The sequence below is a fragment of the Xiphophorus couchianus genome, chromosome 2 (assembly GCF_001444195.1).
Source record: "Xiphophorus couchianus chromosome 2, X_couchianus-1.0, whole genome shotgun sequence".
NCBI lineage: Eukaryota > Metazoa > Chordata > Actinopteri > Cyprinodontiformes > Poeciliidae > Xiphophorus > Xiphophorus couchianus.
Window position 1 is genome coordinate 2,538,313 of NC_040229.1, and position 21,359 is coordinate 2,559,671.

General features: G+C 37.1%; 2 protein-coding genes across 3 annotated transcripts in view; both read left to right on the plus strand.

The window, feature by feature from the left end:
• wdr90 (WD repeat domain 90) overlaps window positions 1-3,052 on the plus strand; it is a 28,137-nt gene extending 25,085 nt beyond the window's left edge. Inside the window, exons 40-43 of the mRNA XM_028001463.1 lie at window positions 348-491; window positions 981-1,097; window positions 1,187-1,271; window positions 2,778-3,052. Of these exons, the coding sequence (XP_027857264.1) occupies window positions 348-491; window positions 981-1,097; window positions 1,187-1,271; window positions 2,778-2,935 (504 nt within the window). The 3' untranslated portion in view covers window positions 2,936-3,052. The remainder of the gene's footprint in view (window positions 1-347; window positions 492-980; window positions 1,098-1,186; window positions 1,272-2,777) is intronic.
• Window positions 3,053-4,289: 1,237 nt separating this feature from the next.
• On the plus strand, window positions 4,290-17,960 carry rhot2 (ras homolog family member T2). 2 transcript variants are annotated; one of them, XM_028001041.1, is made up of 19 exons: window positions 4,290-4,477; window positions 5,725-5,783; window positions 6,580-6,661; window positions 6,757-6,800; window positions 7,529-7,582; window positions 7,661-7,713; window positions 8,414-8,522; window positions 8,603-8,704; window positions 8,773-8,871; window positions 11,502-11,610; window positions 11,682-11,802; window positions 12,502-12,586; window positions 12,662-12,807; window positions 13,648-13,748; window positions 14,331-14,461; window positions 14,551-14,631; window positions 14,706-14,828; window positions 15,941-16,140; window positions 17,151-17,960. In XM_028001041.1, exons 1-19 carry the CDS (start codon window positions 4,441-4,443, stop codon window positions 17,266-17,268), a joined length of 1,854 nt encoding a protein of 617 aa, XP_027856842.1. In that variant the 5' UTR covers window positions 4,290-4,440; the 3' UTR covers window positions 17,269-17,960. The 2 variants fall into 2 exon arrangements, with proteins under 2 accessions (XP_027856842.1, XP_027856835.1); XM_028001034.1 differs by having other exon boundaries at window positions 4,291-4,477; window positions 15,938-16,140.
• The last annotated feature ends 3,399 nt before the right edge of the window (window positions 17,961-21,359 follow it).

Genomic DNA, 21,359 nt, shown 5'->3' on the forward strand with positions numbered 1-21,359 from the left:
AAGAGCGAGAGAGTGAGTTGAAGCAAATAACCTGCAATATTATATTGGATGTTAAATACCGGTATGTTAAATATTCTGATAAATATTAAATATATCAGATGTATTATCTATTAGTATAGGTTGCGTGTCGATCACAATATATATTATTGATCTATTGTCGAGCCCTCTATCTAATAATCAAACTGTATGTAAATATCTGGCATCTTTTTAGACATTTTAAAGTTAAAATTGGTTTAACAAGCAGAGTTAAACTTTAAAAACAGTTTATTTGATCCTGTTTTTAGTTTTTATTATGAAGTTTTGGACTTTAGCTAAAATCTTGTGGCTCTTTTTCTCTCCGTCCTCAGTGTAAGCGGTTTGGACTGGAAGGAAATGAGATGTTTCTGGTTGCCGGCGCCGACAGACGGGTCAGCGTTTGGGCCGCCAACTGGTCCAAGGAGAAGTGTGACCTGCTGGACTGGCTGTCGTTTCCCGCTCCGCCCAGCTCAGAAGTTCGGCTCCTGCTTTTATTTTTACTTTATCTTTCACTGATTTCCAAGGAAACACAAAATAACTGATTTTATTCATATTTTCACATTATTGATGCGCCTTTATTGAACAAGCAGTGATAAAAAATGGTGAAACCAACATTCCCAACAATTCGGACAGTTTAATTGTATTCAAACATCTTTAATTGAAATTTATCATAACGATAAATAAAAATTTATAACCATAAATGATACGATAAGTATCCACCACTAACCTCTGGCTACTTTCTGACAAACTGTTTCTTGGAAAGGATTATTACTCCTTAGATCTTCCCATGTTTTTAAAAGTAAATGTATGTAGAAATTTTAAATCAGTGTTTGGTTTTAATTCTTAGTATTTATCTGTTTGGACTGAACGTCAGCAGTGACAGGAGGCAGTTTCACATGTTTAGGATTGATTCTTATTTTAATTCTGTAGTATAAATAATCCCAATCTGTCACTCAACGTGTCAGGAGGAGAGTTTGCCGCCCAGCCTGGCTGCTTTCTACCCAGCAGACCCCAGCCTGCTGCTCTACACCGGCTACGGCCTGAAGAAAGAGCTGTCCTTCTACAGCCTGACTAAAAAACAAGTATTACACTCCACTTCCTGTCTCCTGTTGTTTTCCTCTGTCCAGATTGGGAGGAATAACCGTTACACCTTTTGTTTTCTTCACCTCAGATCATTAAGAAGATTTCCCTGACCCACTGGGCCACGTGCATTAGCCTGTCTCCCAGGGGTCACCTGCTAGCTGTGGGGTGCAAAGGTGAGGACTGGTAACAAAGATGGCGACTCAAGTTTGGGACTACAGTGAACCTTCGTTTTTCGCGAGGTTACGTTCCAAAAAGAACCTTGATATGCCAAATCCGCGAAGTAGGAACCTTTATTTTTTTACAATTATTATACAATAAAATACTCCATAATACATTGAAACCAAAGAACAAAACCTTTTTACAGGCCCAAACATTTGTTTAACAAATAAAAAGTACTGTATAAACATTTTTTATTTTTTTTACAAATAAGTACTGTACTGTAAAATAATAATTTTAATATGAACTGAAAGCGGATTCCCTGCCCGAATTGCGGAGATCAGCGCCGCCCCACCGCGACCTGAGTTATTGGATTAGAACGGGAGAAAATAAAAAATGATTATGAAAAAAAACAAAACAAAGTACAGTAGGACAAATAGTGACTCATGTGTATCACTGCTCTTCTGACTGAGCCGCTGCATCCTGACTCCGCTCTGTAGCGGTTTTTTCTTCTAAAGCCCGCGGTGCAGGTGGGTTTCTACGAGAGAAGAACATAGTTATCGGTGGTTGTTGTCGCTCTTTTTTCTTCTGGGCAAAAAGATTCTTATAAACCGACATGCCACCATCGATTATGTTAAATATGGCAAGCTGTTTTACGTATGTGTACATATTAAACCGCAACGTTGTTGACACACAGGTAGAAAAGAAGCGGAGAGACTGTTTAGCCAATCAGAATGCAGAGCACAATGCACGATGCAAATACGCGAAGCAGCGATATAGCGAGGGTTCACTGTATTACTGTCAAAATAACTGTAGACTAGCTGCAGCGTGACATCACGCCTCTCCCAGCTGGAGGGCAAAAAGCTGCTGGCTAACAATGACTAGCATTGGTTTTAGCTGTTAAATTGTCAATATAAAATGTATGCAGAATACATAAAAGAAAAAAGGATGCAGTGCTTTGATACTAATTGTCAATACTATGAGAACTAAATAGCAAGGTCAGAAAAATGTTTTAATTAAGAAAAGAATAGCGAGGGAGAGGGAAGAAGGTCAGTTATGCTAGCTTGACTATGACAGCTGTGACATGTAGATGTGCTGTGGAATTCTGTGTTTCGGTTCAGTTTAATAATTTTTTAAAAGGCGACCTAAACACCAACTCTGACCGATTGTCAGGAGATCAGGTGTTTAAATGAGCTGATCAATCACCGCTGTGTTCACATGATCACTTATTAGTAACAGTCAAATAAACATCAAGCCTTAAAACATGAAACTAATGGACTGGATGTTCTGTTCTTTGTGTGGGAAACGTTTTGGTGTTTTTTGATGTTGAATCCTGAAACATAAAGTTGTTATGGCAACGAGTGTGTGTAGCGAAAAGCCGACACAGAGAGCAAGGAAAAAAGAAACCGATTTATCGTTTCATCCCTAGTGCCAGAAATATCATGACTGATTTTTTCCAGGGCTTCTACAAAAAGCCTTTCAATGTGAACCAGATCCTCATGTGGTGCCTGTCCTCCCATCAGAGCGAGTCCTGAAGCTGATCAAGTCGACCAGCGGACGGTTCCAGGACTTCCTGCTGCACAGCGACGCTCTGCAGACGTGCCGCTTCTCTCCGTCCGGGTCGCTTCTCTTTTCGGTCGCGTACGACGAGGTTCTGCTCTGGGAAGTGCCGGGTCTCTGACCGAACCTCTGTTTCTGTAGATTTATTTATTCATTTATTGTTCCATAGACATTTTATGAATCTAAGTTAGATTTTTACGTGTACGGTTTTAAAAATAAAGCCTTTTTATGGGAGAGATTCTGCTGTGTGGCTTCTCAGTTTCAGTGTTCGGGTCTTTGGCTTAGAATCGTGATTTTTGTGGAATTCAGCGCAATTCATGACATTAAAGCAAATATTCTTGGAAAAAAACTGAGTGAATGTTCCTGCTGAAGCACAATCATCCGTTAAATGCTTTAGAAACTGCTAGCTAGCTGTTATTATGAGCCCCACCTGACTGCTGTAACTGCAGCATATCAGCCATTTTTACAGACGCAGCCTTGCAAAAATATTCAGATTTTTTACATTTTATCCCGTTACAACCATCGACCTAAAGGTATTTAAATGGGCCCTTATGTGGGAAACCAAAAGAATAGTGAAAATTCACATTTTTAGACAAATAACTGCTGGAAACTGGGGTTTTAACTTTGACACTCAAAAATAAAATTACTAAAAATTGGAGAAAAAAAAACTACGGCTGCAACTAACAATTATTTTTAGTTATCAAATAATCAATTATATCAAAGATTAATCAGATAAACAAATTGCAGCATTCTGCTGGTTTTTTATTATACCTTTAGAAGTACATTGAAAGGTACAAATGAACAATTAAATCCTTCTTTAGATACGAAAATAAATAATTTATTGCATAAAATGCAATAATGATGTTCCTTTAGTGAATAGCCTGGAGGTTTACTTTGAAAATACTAAATAAAGCTGTTACGCTAATTAATATATTTTAATTTGAACTTGGATGCCTATTTATGCTCTTTCGTTGATGTTTTTATAGATTTGCTGTTAATTATTCATTAAAATCACATTATTTCAGAAGTTTTTTATAGAACAAATTATTTAGAAGTGTTTCTTGTGTTTAAAAACTTTTTTATTTTGTTATTCATTTGTATTGTTTTCTTTAAAAAAACAGAATTTGCACGTTATATATATATATATATATATATATATATATATATATATATATATATATATATATATAGTCTGATGGCATTGTAAAATTAAAGTCACATTATGATCAGGCAGTTCGTACTCTGCTTGAGTATATTTTTTTTACCAATACGTTTTTAGTCTTGAATAATTTTTTAGTTGGCTACTTTTTGCTTTATTTACCAGTATTACTGCAGTTTTAGTTACATTTTTGGGTAGCCTGCCACCTCAAACAGGTTAGAAATCATGTTACACATTTTCCCCCTATGCGCCATATTGGATTGTGGTAACCACTTTGTCCAGCAGGGGTCGTAGTTCTGCTCACTCCGCTTCGTGAACCGGAACAGTAAACGGGTTTCACCTTGGCTGAATATCGGCGTGAAAAGGCGCACGTTTGGGTTTATCTTGAAATTTTGACGTTCAAATGAAAGATAAATGTCTGCGTAGCAGCTCGGCCCGCCTAGCTCTTCTTCCCAGAGTGAGGAAGCATGAAGCAAGACGTCAGGATACTTTTACTGGGGGAACGTAAGTATCCAACTGACAGCTGACAACAAGCTACACGGCTAGCAAATATTAGCCGTAGCAGCTAACTAACTTTGGTTATTCCGGAAGCTGCATCACTTAGTATTTCTGAAACGGTTCCACATTTAACGATAAAATTATGCTTTGGCAAATTTGCTGTGTTTAAAGTATTAATTTCCTAAATGGCAGCTTTATGAGTTTTAGCTTCAAAGTTTAAACTGATAGTTCAGCTAACTGTGTGCAAACCTTCAGCTATAATTACTGAAATCCACAGATTTGTAATAAATCAAATCTTATACACAAATTAGTTTACTTTAAGATTCAAACATTTTCTAATTAATCCTACTCATTTGCACATTTCTTCTGGTTTGCTTATACTATTTTTAATAACTGTACAGTGTAACTTTTCCTATGTTGTAAATTTGCTGTTTTTATATTTTTACCTCAGTTTGAACATGCATTGTCTCACTTTATTCTATGTTGACCTGTGATTTAATTTGTGAAAAATAATCTAATTAGACTAACAAGTTTAAGGTTATTTTCTAATTCTGTTTTTTCAAAGAAGAAAATGTGAAATGAGTAAAATAGGGGCAAAAGAAACATATTTCCAAATCAACTTTTTTCATAACGAGTAGTTAAAGCAATACATTTACTTAAAGTATAAATGTTAGAACAGGGTAAAATACCTCCAGTGACGATAAATATATAATGTGTTTACAGTACATTTCCTTGACCTCCAAATGGTGCAGAAGTCTGGGCAGAATAACAAAGCTGGTGTATTAACAGGAGGTCTCACTTCAATGTAAACTGCTGGTTTACATATTTTGCCGCATTTTGGGATAAAATGTGTTTTCTTCATTCAGAAATATGTAATTATAGTTTTAATAGAATTTATTAAAATAAATAGCTGGTTACTACATCAGATCACGTCTTAACTGTACTGTTATTTGGGACTCACCGTTCTGCATGCTTTTATATTTTACTTGTGATGATCTATTGACTCAAAACCTTTTCTTTTTTTTTTTTTTTTAGAAAAAACAAACTTGCAGAAAAGTCCATTTAAAACAAACTCTTAGGCTACATATTCTAGTTTTTGCATCAACAGAGTTGAAATTATGCAAAAATACATTTCAAAAGAATATCCACCGGTGTCTGCCATGTTTATTCCATATTGTATTTCAATCCATATTTCTACAATAATGTGAAGAGTATTTAGGTTTTTTTAATGCAATGCCTCACTGTTTCTGCAGCCAAGGTGGGGAAGACGTCCCTCATCATGTCTCTGGTGGGAGAAGAGTTTCCAGAGCGGGTAAGTGTCACTACTGCTAGGGTTTCACTTAAAAATGCATATTTCTGACAAAAAGCACGTAATGGACTTACCATTACGCCCAGTGAACTCCAGTTCATCTTTAAAATGCATTTCTGGTGATTTTTAATAACTTATTTATTAATAAGGCATAAAAAACAGAGAAATTGTAGCTCAGTTGTTGTTTTTAAATATAAATACACAAACAACTTCAGTATATTTTGTAAACATATTTTTACTCTTTTCATGCTTGAAAAATAGCAAAAATATATCAACATTCAGTGGTTTTTGCTTCGACTTTCTTCCGTATTGATTTGAGTTGAACGTCTCTTTGGTTGAATGTTAATGGAATAAATGTGTGAAAAATGTTTGTATTTCCAGTTTTTATTCCCAGTTCTATTTTCTAAATGTTTCGTTTTTTTGTTTAATCAGTTTAATCTTAATTAATCAGTTTCCTATAAGGCTGAAATGTTTAATTGATTAATAGTCATTAATTATTAATCATGTTAGTTGTTGACAATTAATTGGACAGAAATAGTTTCAAGTTTCCAATCTTTGCCTCAAAACTGCTAAAAAACAAAATGAAGGGAAAACTGGATAAAACAGGAAAATCACAACAACAGTCTGACTGTATTTCAGATATTTTAAACAAAAAAACAATCAATAATTATCAATATTGACTGATATGAAACGCTTATATCGTGATACGTTTTTCAGCCATGTTGTCCAGCTTTGCAATGGACTGAGAACTCTGGCATAACATTATGACCTGAAACATTTGTCTGCTTTTATTTTGAAGGTTCCACCCAGAGCCGAGGAGATCACCATCCCGGCCGACGTGACTCCTGAGAAAGTTCCCACTCACATCATGGATTACTCCGGTACCGAACCAGCAGTGTTAGCTGCTGTTAAAATCAAATTATCTTCTGAATGTCAATATTTTAAGTTTTGTTTGGTTTTCTGTTGTTTCCATCAGAAAAGGAACAAAGTGATGAAGTTCTCAGAGATGAAATCGTCAAGGTAAATCCACGCGATTTATTGATAAATATTAGAAAAACTCATCCAGCATGTTTCAGTGGTCCAATAGGAGAAACACAAAGGTTTACCAAAACAAAGTGCAGCAGCAGAAAATGTGTTTTTATGCGCTAGAATACAGACAGGAAGTGACTTAATTACCCAATCATTAGCTGTGTTTTTATTTTTAAGAGAAACAAACTGTGTTGACATTCCGCAATTTTGCAGTTGTGGTGCTTTCATTAAATAAGAAACATAAGTAAAAATTGTACTTATTAAAGTTTGTGTATTTAAAAAAAGTAATCCTATAACCACTTCCTGTCGTCTTCTCTGTCGTCTCCACCAGTAGTAACATCCATCCGGCTGTTAAATTGATAAATTCGAGTTCAGAGTTAAAGTTTTTCATTTGGGCCATCAAAACTTTCCTCTGTCAGGGAGTTGAAATAAAAAAAAAAATGTTTTCTTTATTATTAACTTCAAGCTACTTTAGTTTTTAGGGTTTATTTAACAAGATAAAACTGAAAACAGACTTTAATTGTCGATTCAAACTTTTTTTCTGGTGTTAAAGTGACGTTGGTGTGAAAACACGTCAGTAGCAGAAAAGTAACCAAAAAACACCAACAAAGGTTATATTTACCATGTGTTGCATCATGTCGGGTCTCTTCCTGCTTGGTGGACATTTTTAACATCTTAAACCTCATAAGCCGCCATCTTGTTTTGCCCAACCTTCACAGGCCAACGTAGTTTGTGTGGTGTATGATGTCACCAACGAGGACACGATAGAAAAGGTAACCACTGGATATTCAGGTTATATCAGCTAGCATCACTTCATACTGTTTATACTTTAAAGGTTTCTTGTTTTCCAGATTAAAACCAGGTGGATTCCTCTCGTCAACGGAGATGCAGAGAAAGGAAACAAGTATGTGTCACAATGGGAATTCATTGAACTTAGACTGTTGTTGGGAAAAGGGGCGGAGCTAGAGGGGAACACCAGGTGGTCGACGGGTCGCTACAGCTAGCGTTGAAACATTAGCTATCGAACAGAGTGAAGACGAAGACGGACAGTTTTACAGGATATGCGATCTTTGTAGTTAGAAATGTGTCAGGAATGGACTTCCTGTTTAGATTCTTCTGCTGCTGCAGGATGATTTTAGAGAGACGGAGGAAATTTTTTAATCTGAATAATTGTCAGATTTATTGATAGAATTCAAATTCAGATTTAAAAAGAGTTTATTGATTCCAAAGGGAAATTAAATGTTGTAACTCATTAAGATTCTTCACAGAGGTATTGTAGACAGTGATGGCAGGAAGGATCTCCTGTAGCAGTCTGTATTACAGCGAATCTGAAGAAGCCTCTGACTCAAGACGCTCCCAAGAGACTCTGATGAAGAATAAAATACAATAACATTTTATTAAAATAATTGTTAGTTCCAGTTTAATAGCATTTGTTGCTGTTTACCCTGTTCCCCCCCTCTAGTCCCCCTTGTACGAAAGTCTAGCTCCGGCCCTGGTTAGGAAAATATCGTTAATTGTTGCGATGATTTGAGTTACATGTAGAGCATCATATGAATGTTTTAGCCGTGGACTGGATCCACTCTGTTTCTGATCGTGTCTGTCAGGGTTCCCATCATCCTGGTTGGGAACAAGTCCGACCTGCGCAGTGGGAGCTCCATGGAAACCATTCTTCCCATTATGAACCAGTTCTCTGAGATCGAGACGTGCGTTGAGGTGAAGCTGCTCACGTCCTGCTCCGATATTCTGCTTTAACTTTCACTTTCTGACGCCGAGCGTTTCCGTTTGCCTCCCAGTGTTCTGCGAAGAGCCTGAAGAACATTTCTGAGCTGTTCTACTACGCCCAGAAGGCCGTTCTCCACCCCACCGCTCCGCTTTACGACCCCGAGGACAAACAGGTCTTTTTCTGCTGTCTAAAATAAATGTTTCATATTGCAGAAGCTTTAACGGTCTGTTTCTCCTGCAGCTGAAGCCAGCTTGTGTTCGAGCTCTGAGCAGAATATTCTACATTTCTGACCAGGACAACGATCGCATCCTGAGCGACGCTGAGCTCAACAGCTTCCAGGTTCAGAATCACTTTCAACGTCTGTTCAGCTTCTGCCTCAAGTCAGTTAACTTAGTAATAAATTCATCATTAAATGGAGGAAACAGACTAAAAAAATAGATTTTCTAAATAAACAACAAAAAAACATATAGGGACCTGTAAACTGTACTATATATATATATATATATATATATATATATATATATATATATATATATACTGTATATTAGGCCTGTAGCGATAAACGATAAATCAATTAATCGTACGATAAATTAAAACTATCGACGTCATTTTAATTATCGGCATTATCGTCTCTTCCGGCCTTTTTCTTTTTCTGTTAATGACACTGAATGAAAAAAGGCTCAACTCCAGTGCTCTCCACTGACCCTCCCTTCCTCATTTCCTTAGTGTAAAGCCCAGCGCACACAACATGGCTGATTGTCGGCCCATTTTCAAACCCTGACAGATCACACATTAGCCGACAGAAATCCTAGTTATAACGGTTCGATCGGGTTCGGTCCTGCCATGTGGTGTCCAACTATGGGCACAAAATAATGGCTGCAAGTTCAGTGAACTAATTTTAAAACCAGGCATTAATCAATGCTTTACTACAATCTACCTGCAATGCATGTGGCTAGTGTCAGCCGTAAAGTCCTGACTGAATGAAAATCATTATAACCTGTTTACGTCACGTTAACGAAGAACAGCTGAAAAGTTACCGGGTTTATCAACTGCGGTAGCAATTTAGCTCCAACTCCTCCTCTTGTCATTTCTGTATTCTTTGCATGTAGAATAAACATTAATGTTGTTTCCACGTCCTGGACTTGGGGTTGCGCCTGTCAGCTGTTTGGGATTCCCCGAGGTAATTTCCCCTCAGAAAACACGGAGGAGAATCCGTGCTTTCTGATTGGCTACCTGTCACATTGAACAGGTGGAGTTAAAGCTCCCAGTCGGGGAAAACCCCTGATTTAGATCGGAGGGCAACAACGATCTACCATAACACACCACACAATCTTAGAAAGACCAACGTTCTAAGATTGTTGAAAAATAGGAGCAAAAATCATGTAGTGTGAACTATTGCATCAGGTAGTCGATGTGCCCATCTTCTCTATTTAAATCTAATTATTACTGAAGGGCAACATAATATACAGACTCCATAATCTGCACTCTTTTGATTGAATGCAGTATTTATTTCCACTTTGTCTTTATGTGGTTTAGTTTTTATCAAGTACATTTTTTGTTAATGGAGACTGAGAATCCATTTTGTTTTTGGTTATTTTGTTTATTTTGTTTATCAGTTCCAGTGTTAAATATTCTTTTGAAAATAAAGTGTATCTATCTTTGGCAAGAAATCGCATGCATTATTACGTCATTTACATTAAATCAGTGTAAAAATGTTTTCAAACAATATTATCGTTTATCGCAATAATTTTTGAGGCAATTAATCGCTCAGCAAAATTTGCTATCGTGACAGGCCTAGTATATTTACATATACATTCACACTCACTCTTTATTCAAGATGAAAACAACTTTGCCTGTAAATATGTTTTCCCCAAAACTGCAACATGGCTGAAAACTATAAGTTTCATATTGGTCAAAATCAAAAATAATTATTGATTAGTTTTATGTTTTCAATATCTAAAATACTTGCAAACTTGTGGCATTGCCTTTCCTGTTTTATCCAGTTTTTATTTCACAACGTTTTTTATTTTCTTGCAGTTATGAAGCAAAACCTTAAACTGCTGCTGCGCCAGTTACCCAGCAGGTCGTTGCTAGGCAACCCAGGGATTTCCAAACGTTTTGTGCCGAGGGCCAAAATCCCTCAGTTGAAAGTATTCAGGGGCCAAAATTTTCTTTTTTTCCTCCAATTAAAGACTCAAAATGTGGTTTATTTTATTATTACATGCACGACAATAAATAAGACTTGTAATGTTTTATGTTTGCCTTAATGTTGAAAAATATTTAACTTTTTGGGCTTATTATTTTCTTTCTTTTTTAAAAAAAAAAAGTTTATAAATGTTTTAATTTATTCCAAAAGACAAAAAATAAGAATTTTCCTCTACAGTCTCTGCTGTAATCAGCCAAATATAATGGATGGGTGTTTTTCAGTAAAAAATCTCTGGATGTTTGTGGCACAACTTATGAAATAAAAAGGTTAACTAAGAAAGAAAATTGTTGTTGTACTTCACATTTTCCGTTCAGGAAAATATAAACTTGTGACGGAAAATCTAATCCTAAAACAATTACAAAAAGTCTCAGAGGGCCAAATTTGTGACGTTATTGAATTACAAATTAATCAAAGGGCCACATTAGGCCCCCGAGCCGCACTTTGGACACCCCACAGGTAACAGAAGTTTTGGGAGAACTTGAAACTGTTTGCTATCCAGCTGGTTGTTGCTAGGCAACCAAATAGTGAGTGAGTGAGTTAGCTTAGCTAGCTGTGAGAGGTTGAACAGCTGATGTCTCTCCTCTGCCTACATCTCCCAGAATGCCGAGCAGTTCTGGATTATAGTTCAGTGAATATTCTGTCTGATGTATTATCTGTTAACATTGATCATGTGTCTGACACAGAGTTATTAATTTATTGTCCAGCTGTTGTTTAAATCAAAGTTTTCATGCTAACTTGTTAACATTTCAAATTTTCCGTTTAGAAATCGTGTTTTGGGAATCCTCTGGCTCCTCAGGCTCTGGAGGATGTGAAGACTGTGGTGTGGAAAAACACCAGCGACGGGGTTCAAGACAAGGGCCTGACCCTGAACGGTAGGACACATCACATCCAGGTTTTTATTTATCTGGTGGCTTCATTTACAGTCACGGTTTCTGTTTTTCAGGTTTTCTGTTTCTAAACACTTTATTCATCCAAAGAGGCCGGCATGAAACCACTTGGACGATCCTCAGGAAGTTTGGTTATGACGACAACCTGGAGCTGACTGACAATTACCTGTACCCTGAGTTAGTGCATTTAATACATTTATTATTATTATTATTCTTTTTCTAAAGATTTTATGGCTCGATAGACAGAAAAGGGGCAGAAAAGATAAAATCAGAGCTAATATTACGTTAAATTTATTTTACTCTGCATACAAGCAGTTTAGAAAAGTATTTAAGATGCACTGGCTTCTGGTTAGACAGCCTCACATTTCCTCCAGTTTTTCTCAGAAACTGGATGAGTTTGCGGTGAGACTGATGTGAGCGCATATATCCATGTAAGCAAATGAAAATGTGTTTGTTTAAATTTCACACAATATACATTCTGGTACTTTGATTAAATCTTTCTCTGCTTGCTCTTTTTTCAGTAACTTTCTTTCGTAGTTTTCATTTCTATTTTGCCAAATTACGTCAATCTGAAATGACATTCAGTATTTAACCTTATTCAAATATTAGCCGTTTGTTTTTGGGTTTTATTGTTACGTTTTACCACAGCTGGCCCTTTAAGGACATCCACAGTCGAGATTTGGCCCAAAATAAAAATGAGTTTGACTTTCCTGATCTGTAATAGCTCTTTAACGCCACCAGATGTTTTAGATATCTAGACAAATATGAGTATTATCAGAATTTCTATTGTATAAATTGATAAACTTTGATTATTTGTGTTCGGAAAAGTAAAATAAGTTGCTCTTCTCATTCATCGGCTGTTTTATGTGTTTTCAGACTCAGAGTTCCTGTGGGCTGCAGCACAGAGATCAACCAGTTGGGCCACCAGTTCCTCCAGCAGCTGTTTGATAAATACGACGAGGCGAGTCCCAGTCACAGGAAGGTCAGCCGGTAAAAATCGTCTGATTTTGCTGAGTCCGGCTGTTTTTCTGCTCAGGATCGGGACGCCGCCTTGTCGCCGGCGGAGCTGAAGAACCTGTTCTGCGTTTGTCCCTACATGCCGTGGGGCGCCGACGTCCTCCTGGCCGTGCCGACCACGGATCAGGGCTACATCACCAACCGGGGCTACCACTGTCAGTGGATGTAGGTGACCGAAACGCTCAGAGTAAAGCCGAGTTCACACAGCAGGACGATCTGCCCTCATTTCCTGATTCCAGATTATCTCAGAGCAGATTATCGGGCCGAATCTTTACGATATCCGATAATCCAAAAATTATACTCAAGTAGGAGTAAAACTACTTCAACATGTTTTTACTCAGGTACAACAAAAACGTAACTATCTTATAAATTATCATCAGATGAACCAATATAAAAAAGAAATTTTGGTATTTTAAGAACCAAAATGACAATAATTCATATTAGTAACACAAAATAACTATTTCAAACCAAAGAAAAAATTTTCCAAATGACTTTCTTTCATTATAGAAACTTGTGAAACTTTACCTGAAACTGCAGGTGTGTCTGAGTCATGTTTGTTTTTCATTCAGTGGGGAGAAAATCCAGAAATTTTACTCAAGTAAGAGTAGAAAGTAAGGCATAGTAAAAATACTCCTAAAAGTACATTGTTTCAAAAAAGTTACTCATGTAAATGTAACTGAGTAAATGTAACTAGTTACTTCCCAGCTCTGGTGAAGACTCATCGGGTCGAATCCTTCATTAAACGCCGTTTCTTTTTGGTTCGTCTTTTAGCGCCGAGTTAAAGTCCACAAACTGTCTCTGTTGCCTCTAATTGTCGGCCATGTTTGTTTGCTCTGAAGTGGCGTTTGGTTTGATGAGGTTTTACGTGATTTTCTGTCTGGGATCTGAAATCTGTTCGATTTAACCTGTTACACCGAAGGTTGTTGATGGTTTTGAAATCCTCCGTGTGAACGAGCGTTAGCTGCTCTTTTTCTCTCTGGCTGAATCTTTGGCTTGCGGTTTCAGGCTCTCTGCGTACCTGGACGTCCATCGCTGCCTGGAGCACCTGGGTTACCTGGGATACCCGATCCTGACCGAGCAGGAGTCGCAGACCGCAGCCGTCACAGGTGAGGGACGCACCTGCTGGGCAGCAACCGGTTACATTTACTCTGTTACATTTACTTAAGTAACGTTTTTGAGAAAATGTGCTTTAATGATTATTTTCTCTCTACCTTTTACTTTTACTTGAGTTATTTTATTATAACGTATTTCTACTCTTGAGTAAAATTTCTGGATTTTCTATCCACTGAATGAAAAACAAACATGTTTTAAATATTAAATGATTGATAATTACTCAGCACTTTTTACCAAATACTTTTTTACTCTTAACTGAGTCATTTCTTGGCTACTTTTTCACTGATGTGTTTTCAAGGCTTGTAAAGTGCTTAATATTCAAACATCACAGTTTGGTAATAATGTTTGATTAAAAGCCTAAATTTGGAAAGAATTATTTACATATAATCGTGAGTTGAAACTGTCTTTTTTTAGTTGATTTGTTTTTATCTCCAAAGTTTGAATTTTTAAAGAAGGAAAAAAATGTTTCTAATCTATGCCGCCTTAATTTTTAAATATGTTTAGGCCTTAATGTTGAGGTTTAAAACCAATTTTACATATTTTGCTGTTTATTTGTTTCATTTTTTTGGATGCAGTGACTCGGGAGAAGGATGTGGATTTGAGAAAGCGTCAGACTCAGAGGTCAGCGTTTCTCTGCAAGGTGATCGGACCGCGCGGCACCGGGAAGACCGCCTTCCTCCAGGCGTTCGTGGGCCGCAGCGTTCTGGTTTGTCGCCGTCTGAAAACATAAACGGTGGAAAATGAAAACCCATTTCATGCTGTAAACCGTTTCATTTCCTGGTTTTTATTTATCAGAGTAAAGGAAACGCCAGCAGTGCCTTCTCACCCTATGTCATAAATACAGTTCAGATCAGCAACCAGGAGAAATACCTGATTGTAAGTATCAGACCTGCTGCCCTTTGACCTCTGACCCCAGCCTGACCAGCCTCTCTCCTGTCCTTCCTGTGCAGCTGAATGAGGTGGATGTGGAAACGGAGTTCCTCAAGGCGTCGGACGCCGCCTGCGACGTTGCTTGTCTCATGTACGACGCCAGCGATCCCCATTCCTTCGACTACTGCGCCAGCATCTACAAGGTCAGTGTTGAGGTCAAGGTCAAGGTCGCGGCGGTGAAAGGTCGATGTCCAGGTGTTTCTCCCTGGTTTCTGGGTTCAGCTTAATAAGATCAGAAAGATCAACCAAACTAAAGTTATGCTTTAATGAGTTTGTGTTTCACTTAGCGCATTAACATTAGGGTGTCAACCTTACAGCTGTTAGTTATTGCCATTAGTTTTGTCCGCTTTAGCGTTATCAGACTTAGCACAATCCCCATTTTCATTAGCAGCTTTAGCATTACCCCCATTAGCATTTTTAGCATTATCAGGGTTAGCTTTATTGGAGTTAGCGTTGTCGGCGTCAGCATTATTGGTGTTAGCAAGAAATGCGTTTCTTACAATTGCAAGATTGCCGTTAGCGTTATCGGACTTAGCGTTATTGGGATTAGCGTTAGCCGTATCAGCAGACGTTGGTAGATTTTTACACGTCAGTCTGATCAGTAAAGCCGAGTCGATTTTAACAACCGATGTTGGTTTCTATTTTGTTGCCTTTTCACTTCTTTCCTCAGTAACTTTTCTTCTTTCCTTCGTTGAAGTTTTCATTGTCAACTCCAGTATTTCCTCATTTCAAATTAAAAATAAAGATCTGTGGAAAGTTGCTTCTGGAATAATCTGAAAGTTTAACATGGAAAATCTAGAGCAGGGGTCTCAAGCTCCAGTCCTTGAGGGCCGCAGTCCTGCAACTTTTAGATGAGCCTCTGCTGAACCACCTGAACAGAATAATTAGGTCATTAAGGTTCTGGAGAACTGATCTACACAGGAGGAGGTAATTAAGGCATTTTATTCCAGTGTTTGTACCTGTGGCTCATCTAAAAACTGCAGGACTGCGACTGGAGGCCTGGAGTTTGAGACCCCTGATCTAGAAGCTCTGACTTTAATTCAAATATCAATTTAAAAATGTTAATTTTATTCTGATTGAGACTCAGCAGCAGTTCCAACAGAAATGCTGCATTAAATAAAAATAATTTTTATGTTTGATATTTTCCTGCTTCAGTCAGACGATAGAAACTGAATTTATTTTGCTCCTCGGAGGAGCAGCCAGTCAAAATGGCGGCTGCTGACTGAATTTTCTCTGTGTCCTCCATGTTTAGCAGCATTACATGGACGGCAGCGTTCCGTGCGTTCTGGTCGCCTCCAAAGCGGACCTTCCTGAAGCCAAGCAGTTCCACGGCATGACGCCGGCCGAGTTCTGCTACAAGCACCGCCTGCCGCCGCCGCTGCCGTTCTGCGGCCTGACGCTCGACGCCGCCGGCAGGAGCATCTACAGCAGGCTGGCCTGGGCCGCCATGCACCCGTACGTAGCAGAACCAACACCAGAACCAACACCAGAGCCGTCATGAAATAATTTTGCTTTGGGGTCAATAATGTATTTTTGAATATGGATTTGAAATATTTGAGACAACAGGGCTGGGTGATAAATAGATTTGATTAATCAAACTTTTTATTTTTTTTAGTTCTTGTAAAATCTTTATTTTTCCCACGATGCATTCCTTGGGTTTCCATAGTTCAGAGTGATGTCAGGGCGGCCATCCTGTTTTACAGCTTTTATTTATTAGGACTTGAATTCAGGTCAACAGCATGATGTTTAGAGCCAGGCTACAGTTTTTTATTTTAATCATGAGAGTAAACCTGTAAAGCTAACAGGATGAAGTTGTAGCGATTCGAGAAAGGATTTTGTAAATGAGAAAAAAAAGAAAATCACAATAATTCAGGATAAATGTCATAGAAATATGAGAATAAATTTTGTAAAAATACGACTGAAGTGATAATACAAGAAAACATTTAATTATACGAGAATAAAGTAATATTTAGAGAATGAAGTCGTACTACAGGAAGTCACAATAATATAATAATGTTGTAGTAATACAAGAAAAAATTTGTAAATTAAGTAATGCAACATTAAGTCGAAATAAAATAAGAATAAAGTTGTTATAACATGAGGACAAAATGTCATAATAATAAAAAATTAGAATGAAGGATGTTGAGCATCTTGTGAAGTTATACTTTGATATCTTTTTACAAATAAGGAAACACTTTATGTTTTAACACATCAGAATCAAATTGTTCTGATAACATTATGACTTTGTTCTCATAGTTAAACATACATTTTTGTAGCCTGGGCATAACATCCACTTTTTAAATACTTTTTGTCATTTTTTAATTTTTGTTTAGTAAAAAAAAAGAGGAAAAAAAGTATTTAAATCAGACCTGGTATGAAAAACATTCTGGTATTTCTCATCCGTCTCGGCTCTAGCGGAAACCGCTTGTTGCTTTGTTTTTCACGGATGTTTTTTTGTTTTCCAGCCACCTGAACGGGTCGGACCTGAGCAGCGCCTCCTTCTGGCTGCGGGTGGCTCTGGGCTCGGCTGTGGTTGCCGTTCTGGGTTTCGCCGTCTACAGAGCCTTGGCTCGGCTAAAATGACCCGCCGATTATCTCCATCCGTCACGACCAAACCCAGAGGCCGAACTGTTTTCCATTTGTCCTGCTCTCTGTCTGACCTCTGACCTCTGCTGGAGGTTATTCCCCCCGCTGCTGCTGCCTTACGCTTCACCAGGCTACGTTGGAGCTAGCCTGAAAAGCAGCTTCTCTTCCTGAACACCAAGGTGCTTTCATCAGGAAGATGTCCCGCCTCCTGCTGCCCCATCAGGAGTTACAGATCATCTTCTGCATGCAAGCAGCGCGTGCAAATGAACATGATGCCAAATTATTCCGAATCAGAGCTGGACGTTCAAGCCAGCTGCTACAAAACGTCATGAAATCCTGATATGATTGCCAAATAACTGGTGGAACCTGGTTTTACCCTAAACAGGAAGATTTAGCTTCACAAATCATTCACCGCGGTTTAAATCCTCTGATGGTGAGGTTGCTTCTGTTGCATGAAGACATTTGCTTTTATTGAGGAAATGGACTGTTTTGATTTTAACAGTGTTTGCAGCAAAGTATTGGGGAGGTAGATAGAAAAAAATTAGTAAATTTCAGCCAAAGAAATCTGAATTTTTCTAGAAAATTTCTGCACAAGTCCCTCTTGAAAATGAGATATGGATCTAAGTGGGATTTTACCTAGTCAAAGCCAAGTAAAGTAAAATTCTCAGTTTGAAAAGTAAACAAAATTTCAAGAAAAAATCTGAAATTTTATAATTAATCTCAGAAATATTCTAGAAAAACAATTTTTTTAGCTTCAAAAGTCAACATTTTTCAACTTTTGGAGTTTTCTAGCAAATATGTGAGTTTTCAAACTCAGAAAAAACTCATATTTTTAGAAAATAATCTCTAAACAAAAATGTCGAAATTTTGGATTTTGAAAAGGCGAAAAATTGCTGGAGAAAATGAAAAAACTTTGAGATCAATCTCAGAAAATTTATAGAAAAAAATAGGAAATTTTAGTTTAAAACTTGCAAATTTGCTAGAAAAAAACTTCAAAATTTTCAAGAAGAAACATGAAAACTTCCAAAATATCTGGGTGTTTTTTCTGGAAAGTTTCTGAGACAAATCTCATTCCTGAGAGGTTTTTTTTGCATTTTTTTTCCTAAGAGATGTGCTTCTTAATTTTTTGTATTCCATCTACAATGTCCCTGACACGCCGTGGTGTCCGAATGACTGAAGGAAAACATGCTGGGATTATCTGCCTCCAGTTTCCTCTCCTCACCTCCAGGTTGTTTTAATCAGACTGAAGCTGGCCCGTGTTTTTCTGTTCCTCTGCGCCTGACTGACCCAGTTACAGAACCTGCTGCTGGTTCCTGTTGCCCATCACCAATCAGTTTGTGATTAAGCTGAGAGGAGGATGGTTCTGCAGGAAACATTTTTGTGACTTTTCAAAAACTTTTTTCTTACTGAAAGTGAACAGATCCAGATGCTTAATAAAAGATCCAGATGCTTAATAAAAGATCCAGATGCTTAATAAAAGACCCAGATGCTTAATAAAAGACCCAGACCGGAGAGGGTGCAACGAGTCGCGATTCTCATTTTACTACTGTTTTAAATGTCCCAAAATCTAGCAAAAATAGAAACAAATCTGCTGGCCTCTATTTAGTAACTAGGCGGGACGTCCTGACGTCCTGACGTCGTCACGCAGGCGGGACCGGAACGTACGCATGCGCGCAAAGCACCAAAACAAGCAGGAAACCACAAAAGAGAAAAAAAAGATTCAACCGGCCCGCCTTCGTTTGAAGGGAAACATTTGGACTAATTTTGTTTTTTACCGACTTTCCGGGAAGACCGACTTTGACATTAACTTCACTATGTGCAAAGTTCGCGAAATGAAGATTGAGAACTTCGGGAACACCGAAAATGCGCTAAGCTAAGCTACATCGGAGCTAACGGTACAGAGCGCTGTGTGATTGGTCAGAAGTTTAAATTTGTGTTTATTAAAAATGTAAAACGGAGTATTAAGGCCAGACTAAGATATTTTTTACGGAACTAAAGTCATAATATTACAGGAATAAAGGCACAATATTACCAGAAGAAAATTACTAGAAAATCTTAGTCATGTACAGTACAGGACACACCTTTTAATTCAATGAATTTCCTTTATTTTCATGACTATTGACATTGTAGATTCACACTGAAGGCATCAAAACTATGAATAACACATGTGGAAATATGCACTAAACAAAAAAGTGTAAAGCAACTGAAAATAGCCCTTATATTCTAGTTTCCTCAAAGTAGCAACCTTTTGCTGTGATTACTGCTTTGCACACACTCTGCATTTTCTTGATGAGCTTCAAGAGGTCGTCACCTGAAATGGTTTTCACTTCATAGGTCAACCTGCCCTGTCAGGTTAATAAGTGGGATTTATTGCCTTATAAATAGTCATGAAAATAAAGAAAACCCATTGAATTAGAAGGTGTGTCCAAACGTTTGGTCTGTACTGTAGATCTGACCGCCCTTCTGTTATTTGTTAAGATTCTCTTATTTGTTAAACCGACACCAAATTAAAATTTCACAAGATGCTCAACATTTAATTTTTATGTGGGAGTTACAAAATTACTACTTCATTCTACTAAAGTTGCGACTTTATTCAGATATTTATTCTTGTTCAATCTTTACCTTTATTTCATGAATATTTTGATGAGTTTCCGTCATAAAATGTTCTAATGTTACGACTTTATTCTCATTTTTTTTCTCATATTATTGCGACTTGATTTTTCATAATGAGTTTATTTTTGTATATTTCTGACTATTGTATGACTTTGTTCTGATAATATTATGTACAATGACGTATCAGGGTCGCTGTACGTAGAAAAAACATGTCAGTTTCCGTCAGAAAAACAAAACAAATTTTGAGATTTAATCTCAGAAATGTCCAAGTCTTTACTAGAAAATTTCGAAAATAATCTAAAACAAAATTTCAAGACATAAATGGAACACTCTGGGCTCTAAAGTTAAAAATTTGCTATTTAAAAAGATCTGAATTTTGGATTTCTCTTCAGGTAGCTTCAGATATTAAAATTGTTTTGAAGGAAAACGGCACCAACGAGGTGTAGTTAATTAATGAACGGTGATTCTGTTTGTGCATTTGAAGTTATTTGTGAAATTGTTTAGTTTTAAGAGCTTTCACTGACTTAAACATGGACATTTTGTGTTGATTATTAATGTCGTTATATTTAACATTTTTCTAATCAAGTTTCTCTCCAGGTTTTGTTTCTTTTTTTAGGATCCATTAACAGTTAGATAATCTAACTATAGTATTTTTAACACTGACTTGTATTTATGTGCCTCTTGTTTTTCCTGCTGTGAAATAAAAAAGGCGCCATTTTCCTCTGCTACCACAAGGTGGCAGTATTTGTTCGTCAGGTGTTTAGCAGAACATTTAAATATGGGTGTGTAGAAAAACAGATTTCCCTTCAATCATCTGCTGAAGCTGAAATGATGTTGGAAAAGAGCTCTCTTGCACCTGACGTTTTCAAATATAATTATTGCTTTTATTTAGCCTTGACATTATTTTAATTAATTTAATTTCTAAAATCACCTTTGGTGTCTGGGAAAAGTTAAAATGAGCTGACGCTGCATTATTGGCTTTTTGTAGAGTCAAAGTCTAACTTGCATAATGATTTTTCACTTCCTAGGTCTTATTTACTCCACAGGATTCATGCATAATATTGCTTTAAACAATATACATGAATCCACTTGAGTTTTTTTCTGTTTATGTTAATATGTTTTCTTTTTTGTTCCTCATAGCGTTTCTTTCTGAGGGCCTGTCACACTCACTTCTGATCCAGAATCACATATTTTAGTCTAAAATATTAGGAAGTCATGTTTATTTTCTTGAGTTAAAAATGTGTTTCAATATGTTAAAAAATTCATACTTGAAAATATAAATTTGCAGAACAAAGAATCAGAAAATAACAGACCTACATTTTAAGGTTCACCATAAAAATGTACTTGAATAAAACTATTCTGTGATGATTTTCAGTGTATCTCCTGTTTTCTAATTAAAATATATATTTTATTTACTTTATTTGGGTGGATTTAATCATTATTTCTGCATAGCAGTGAGATGTTTAACTGCAAAA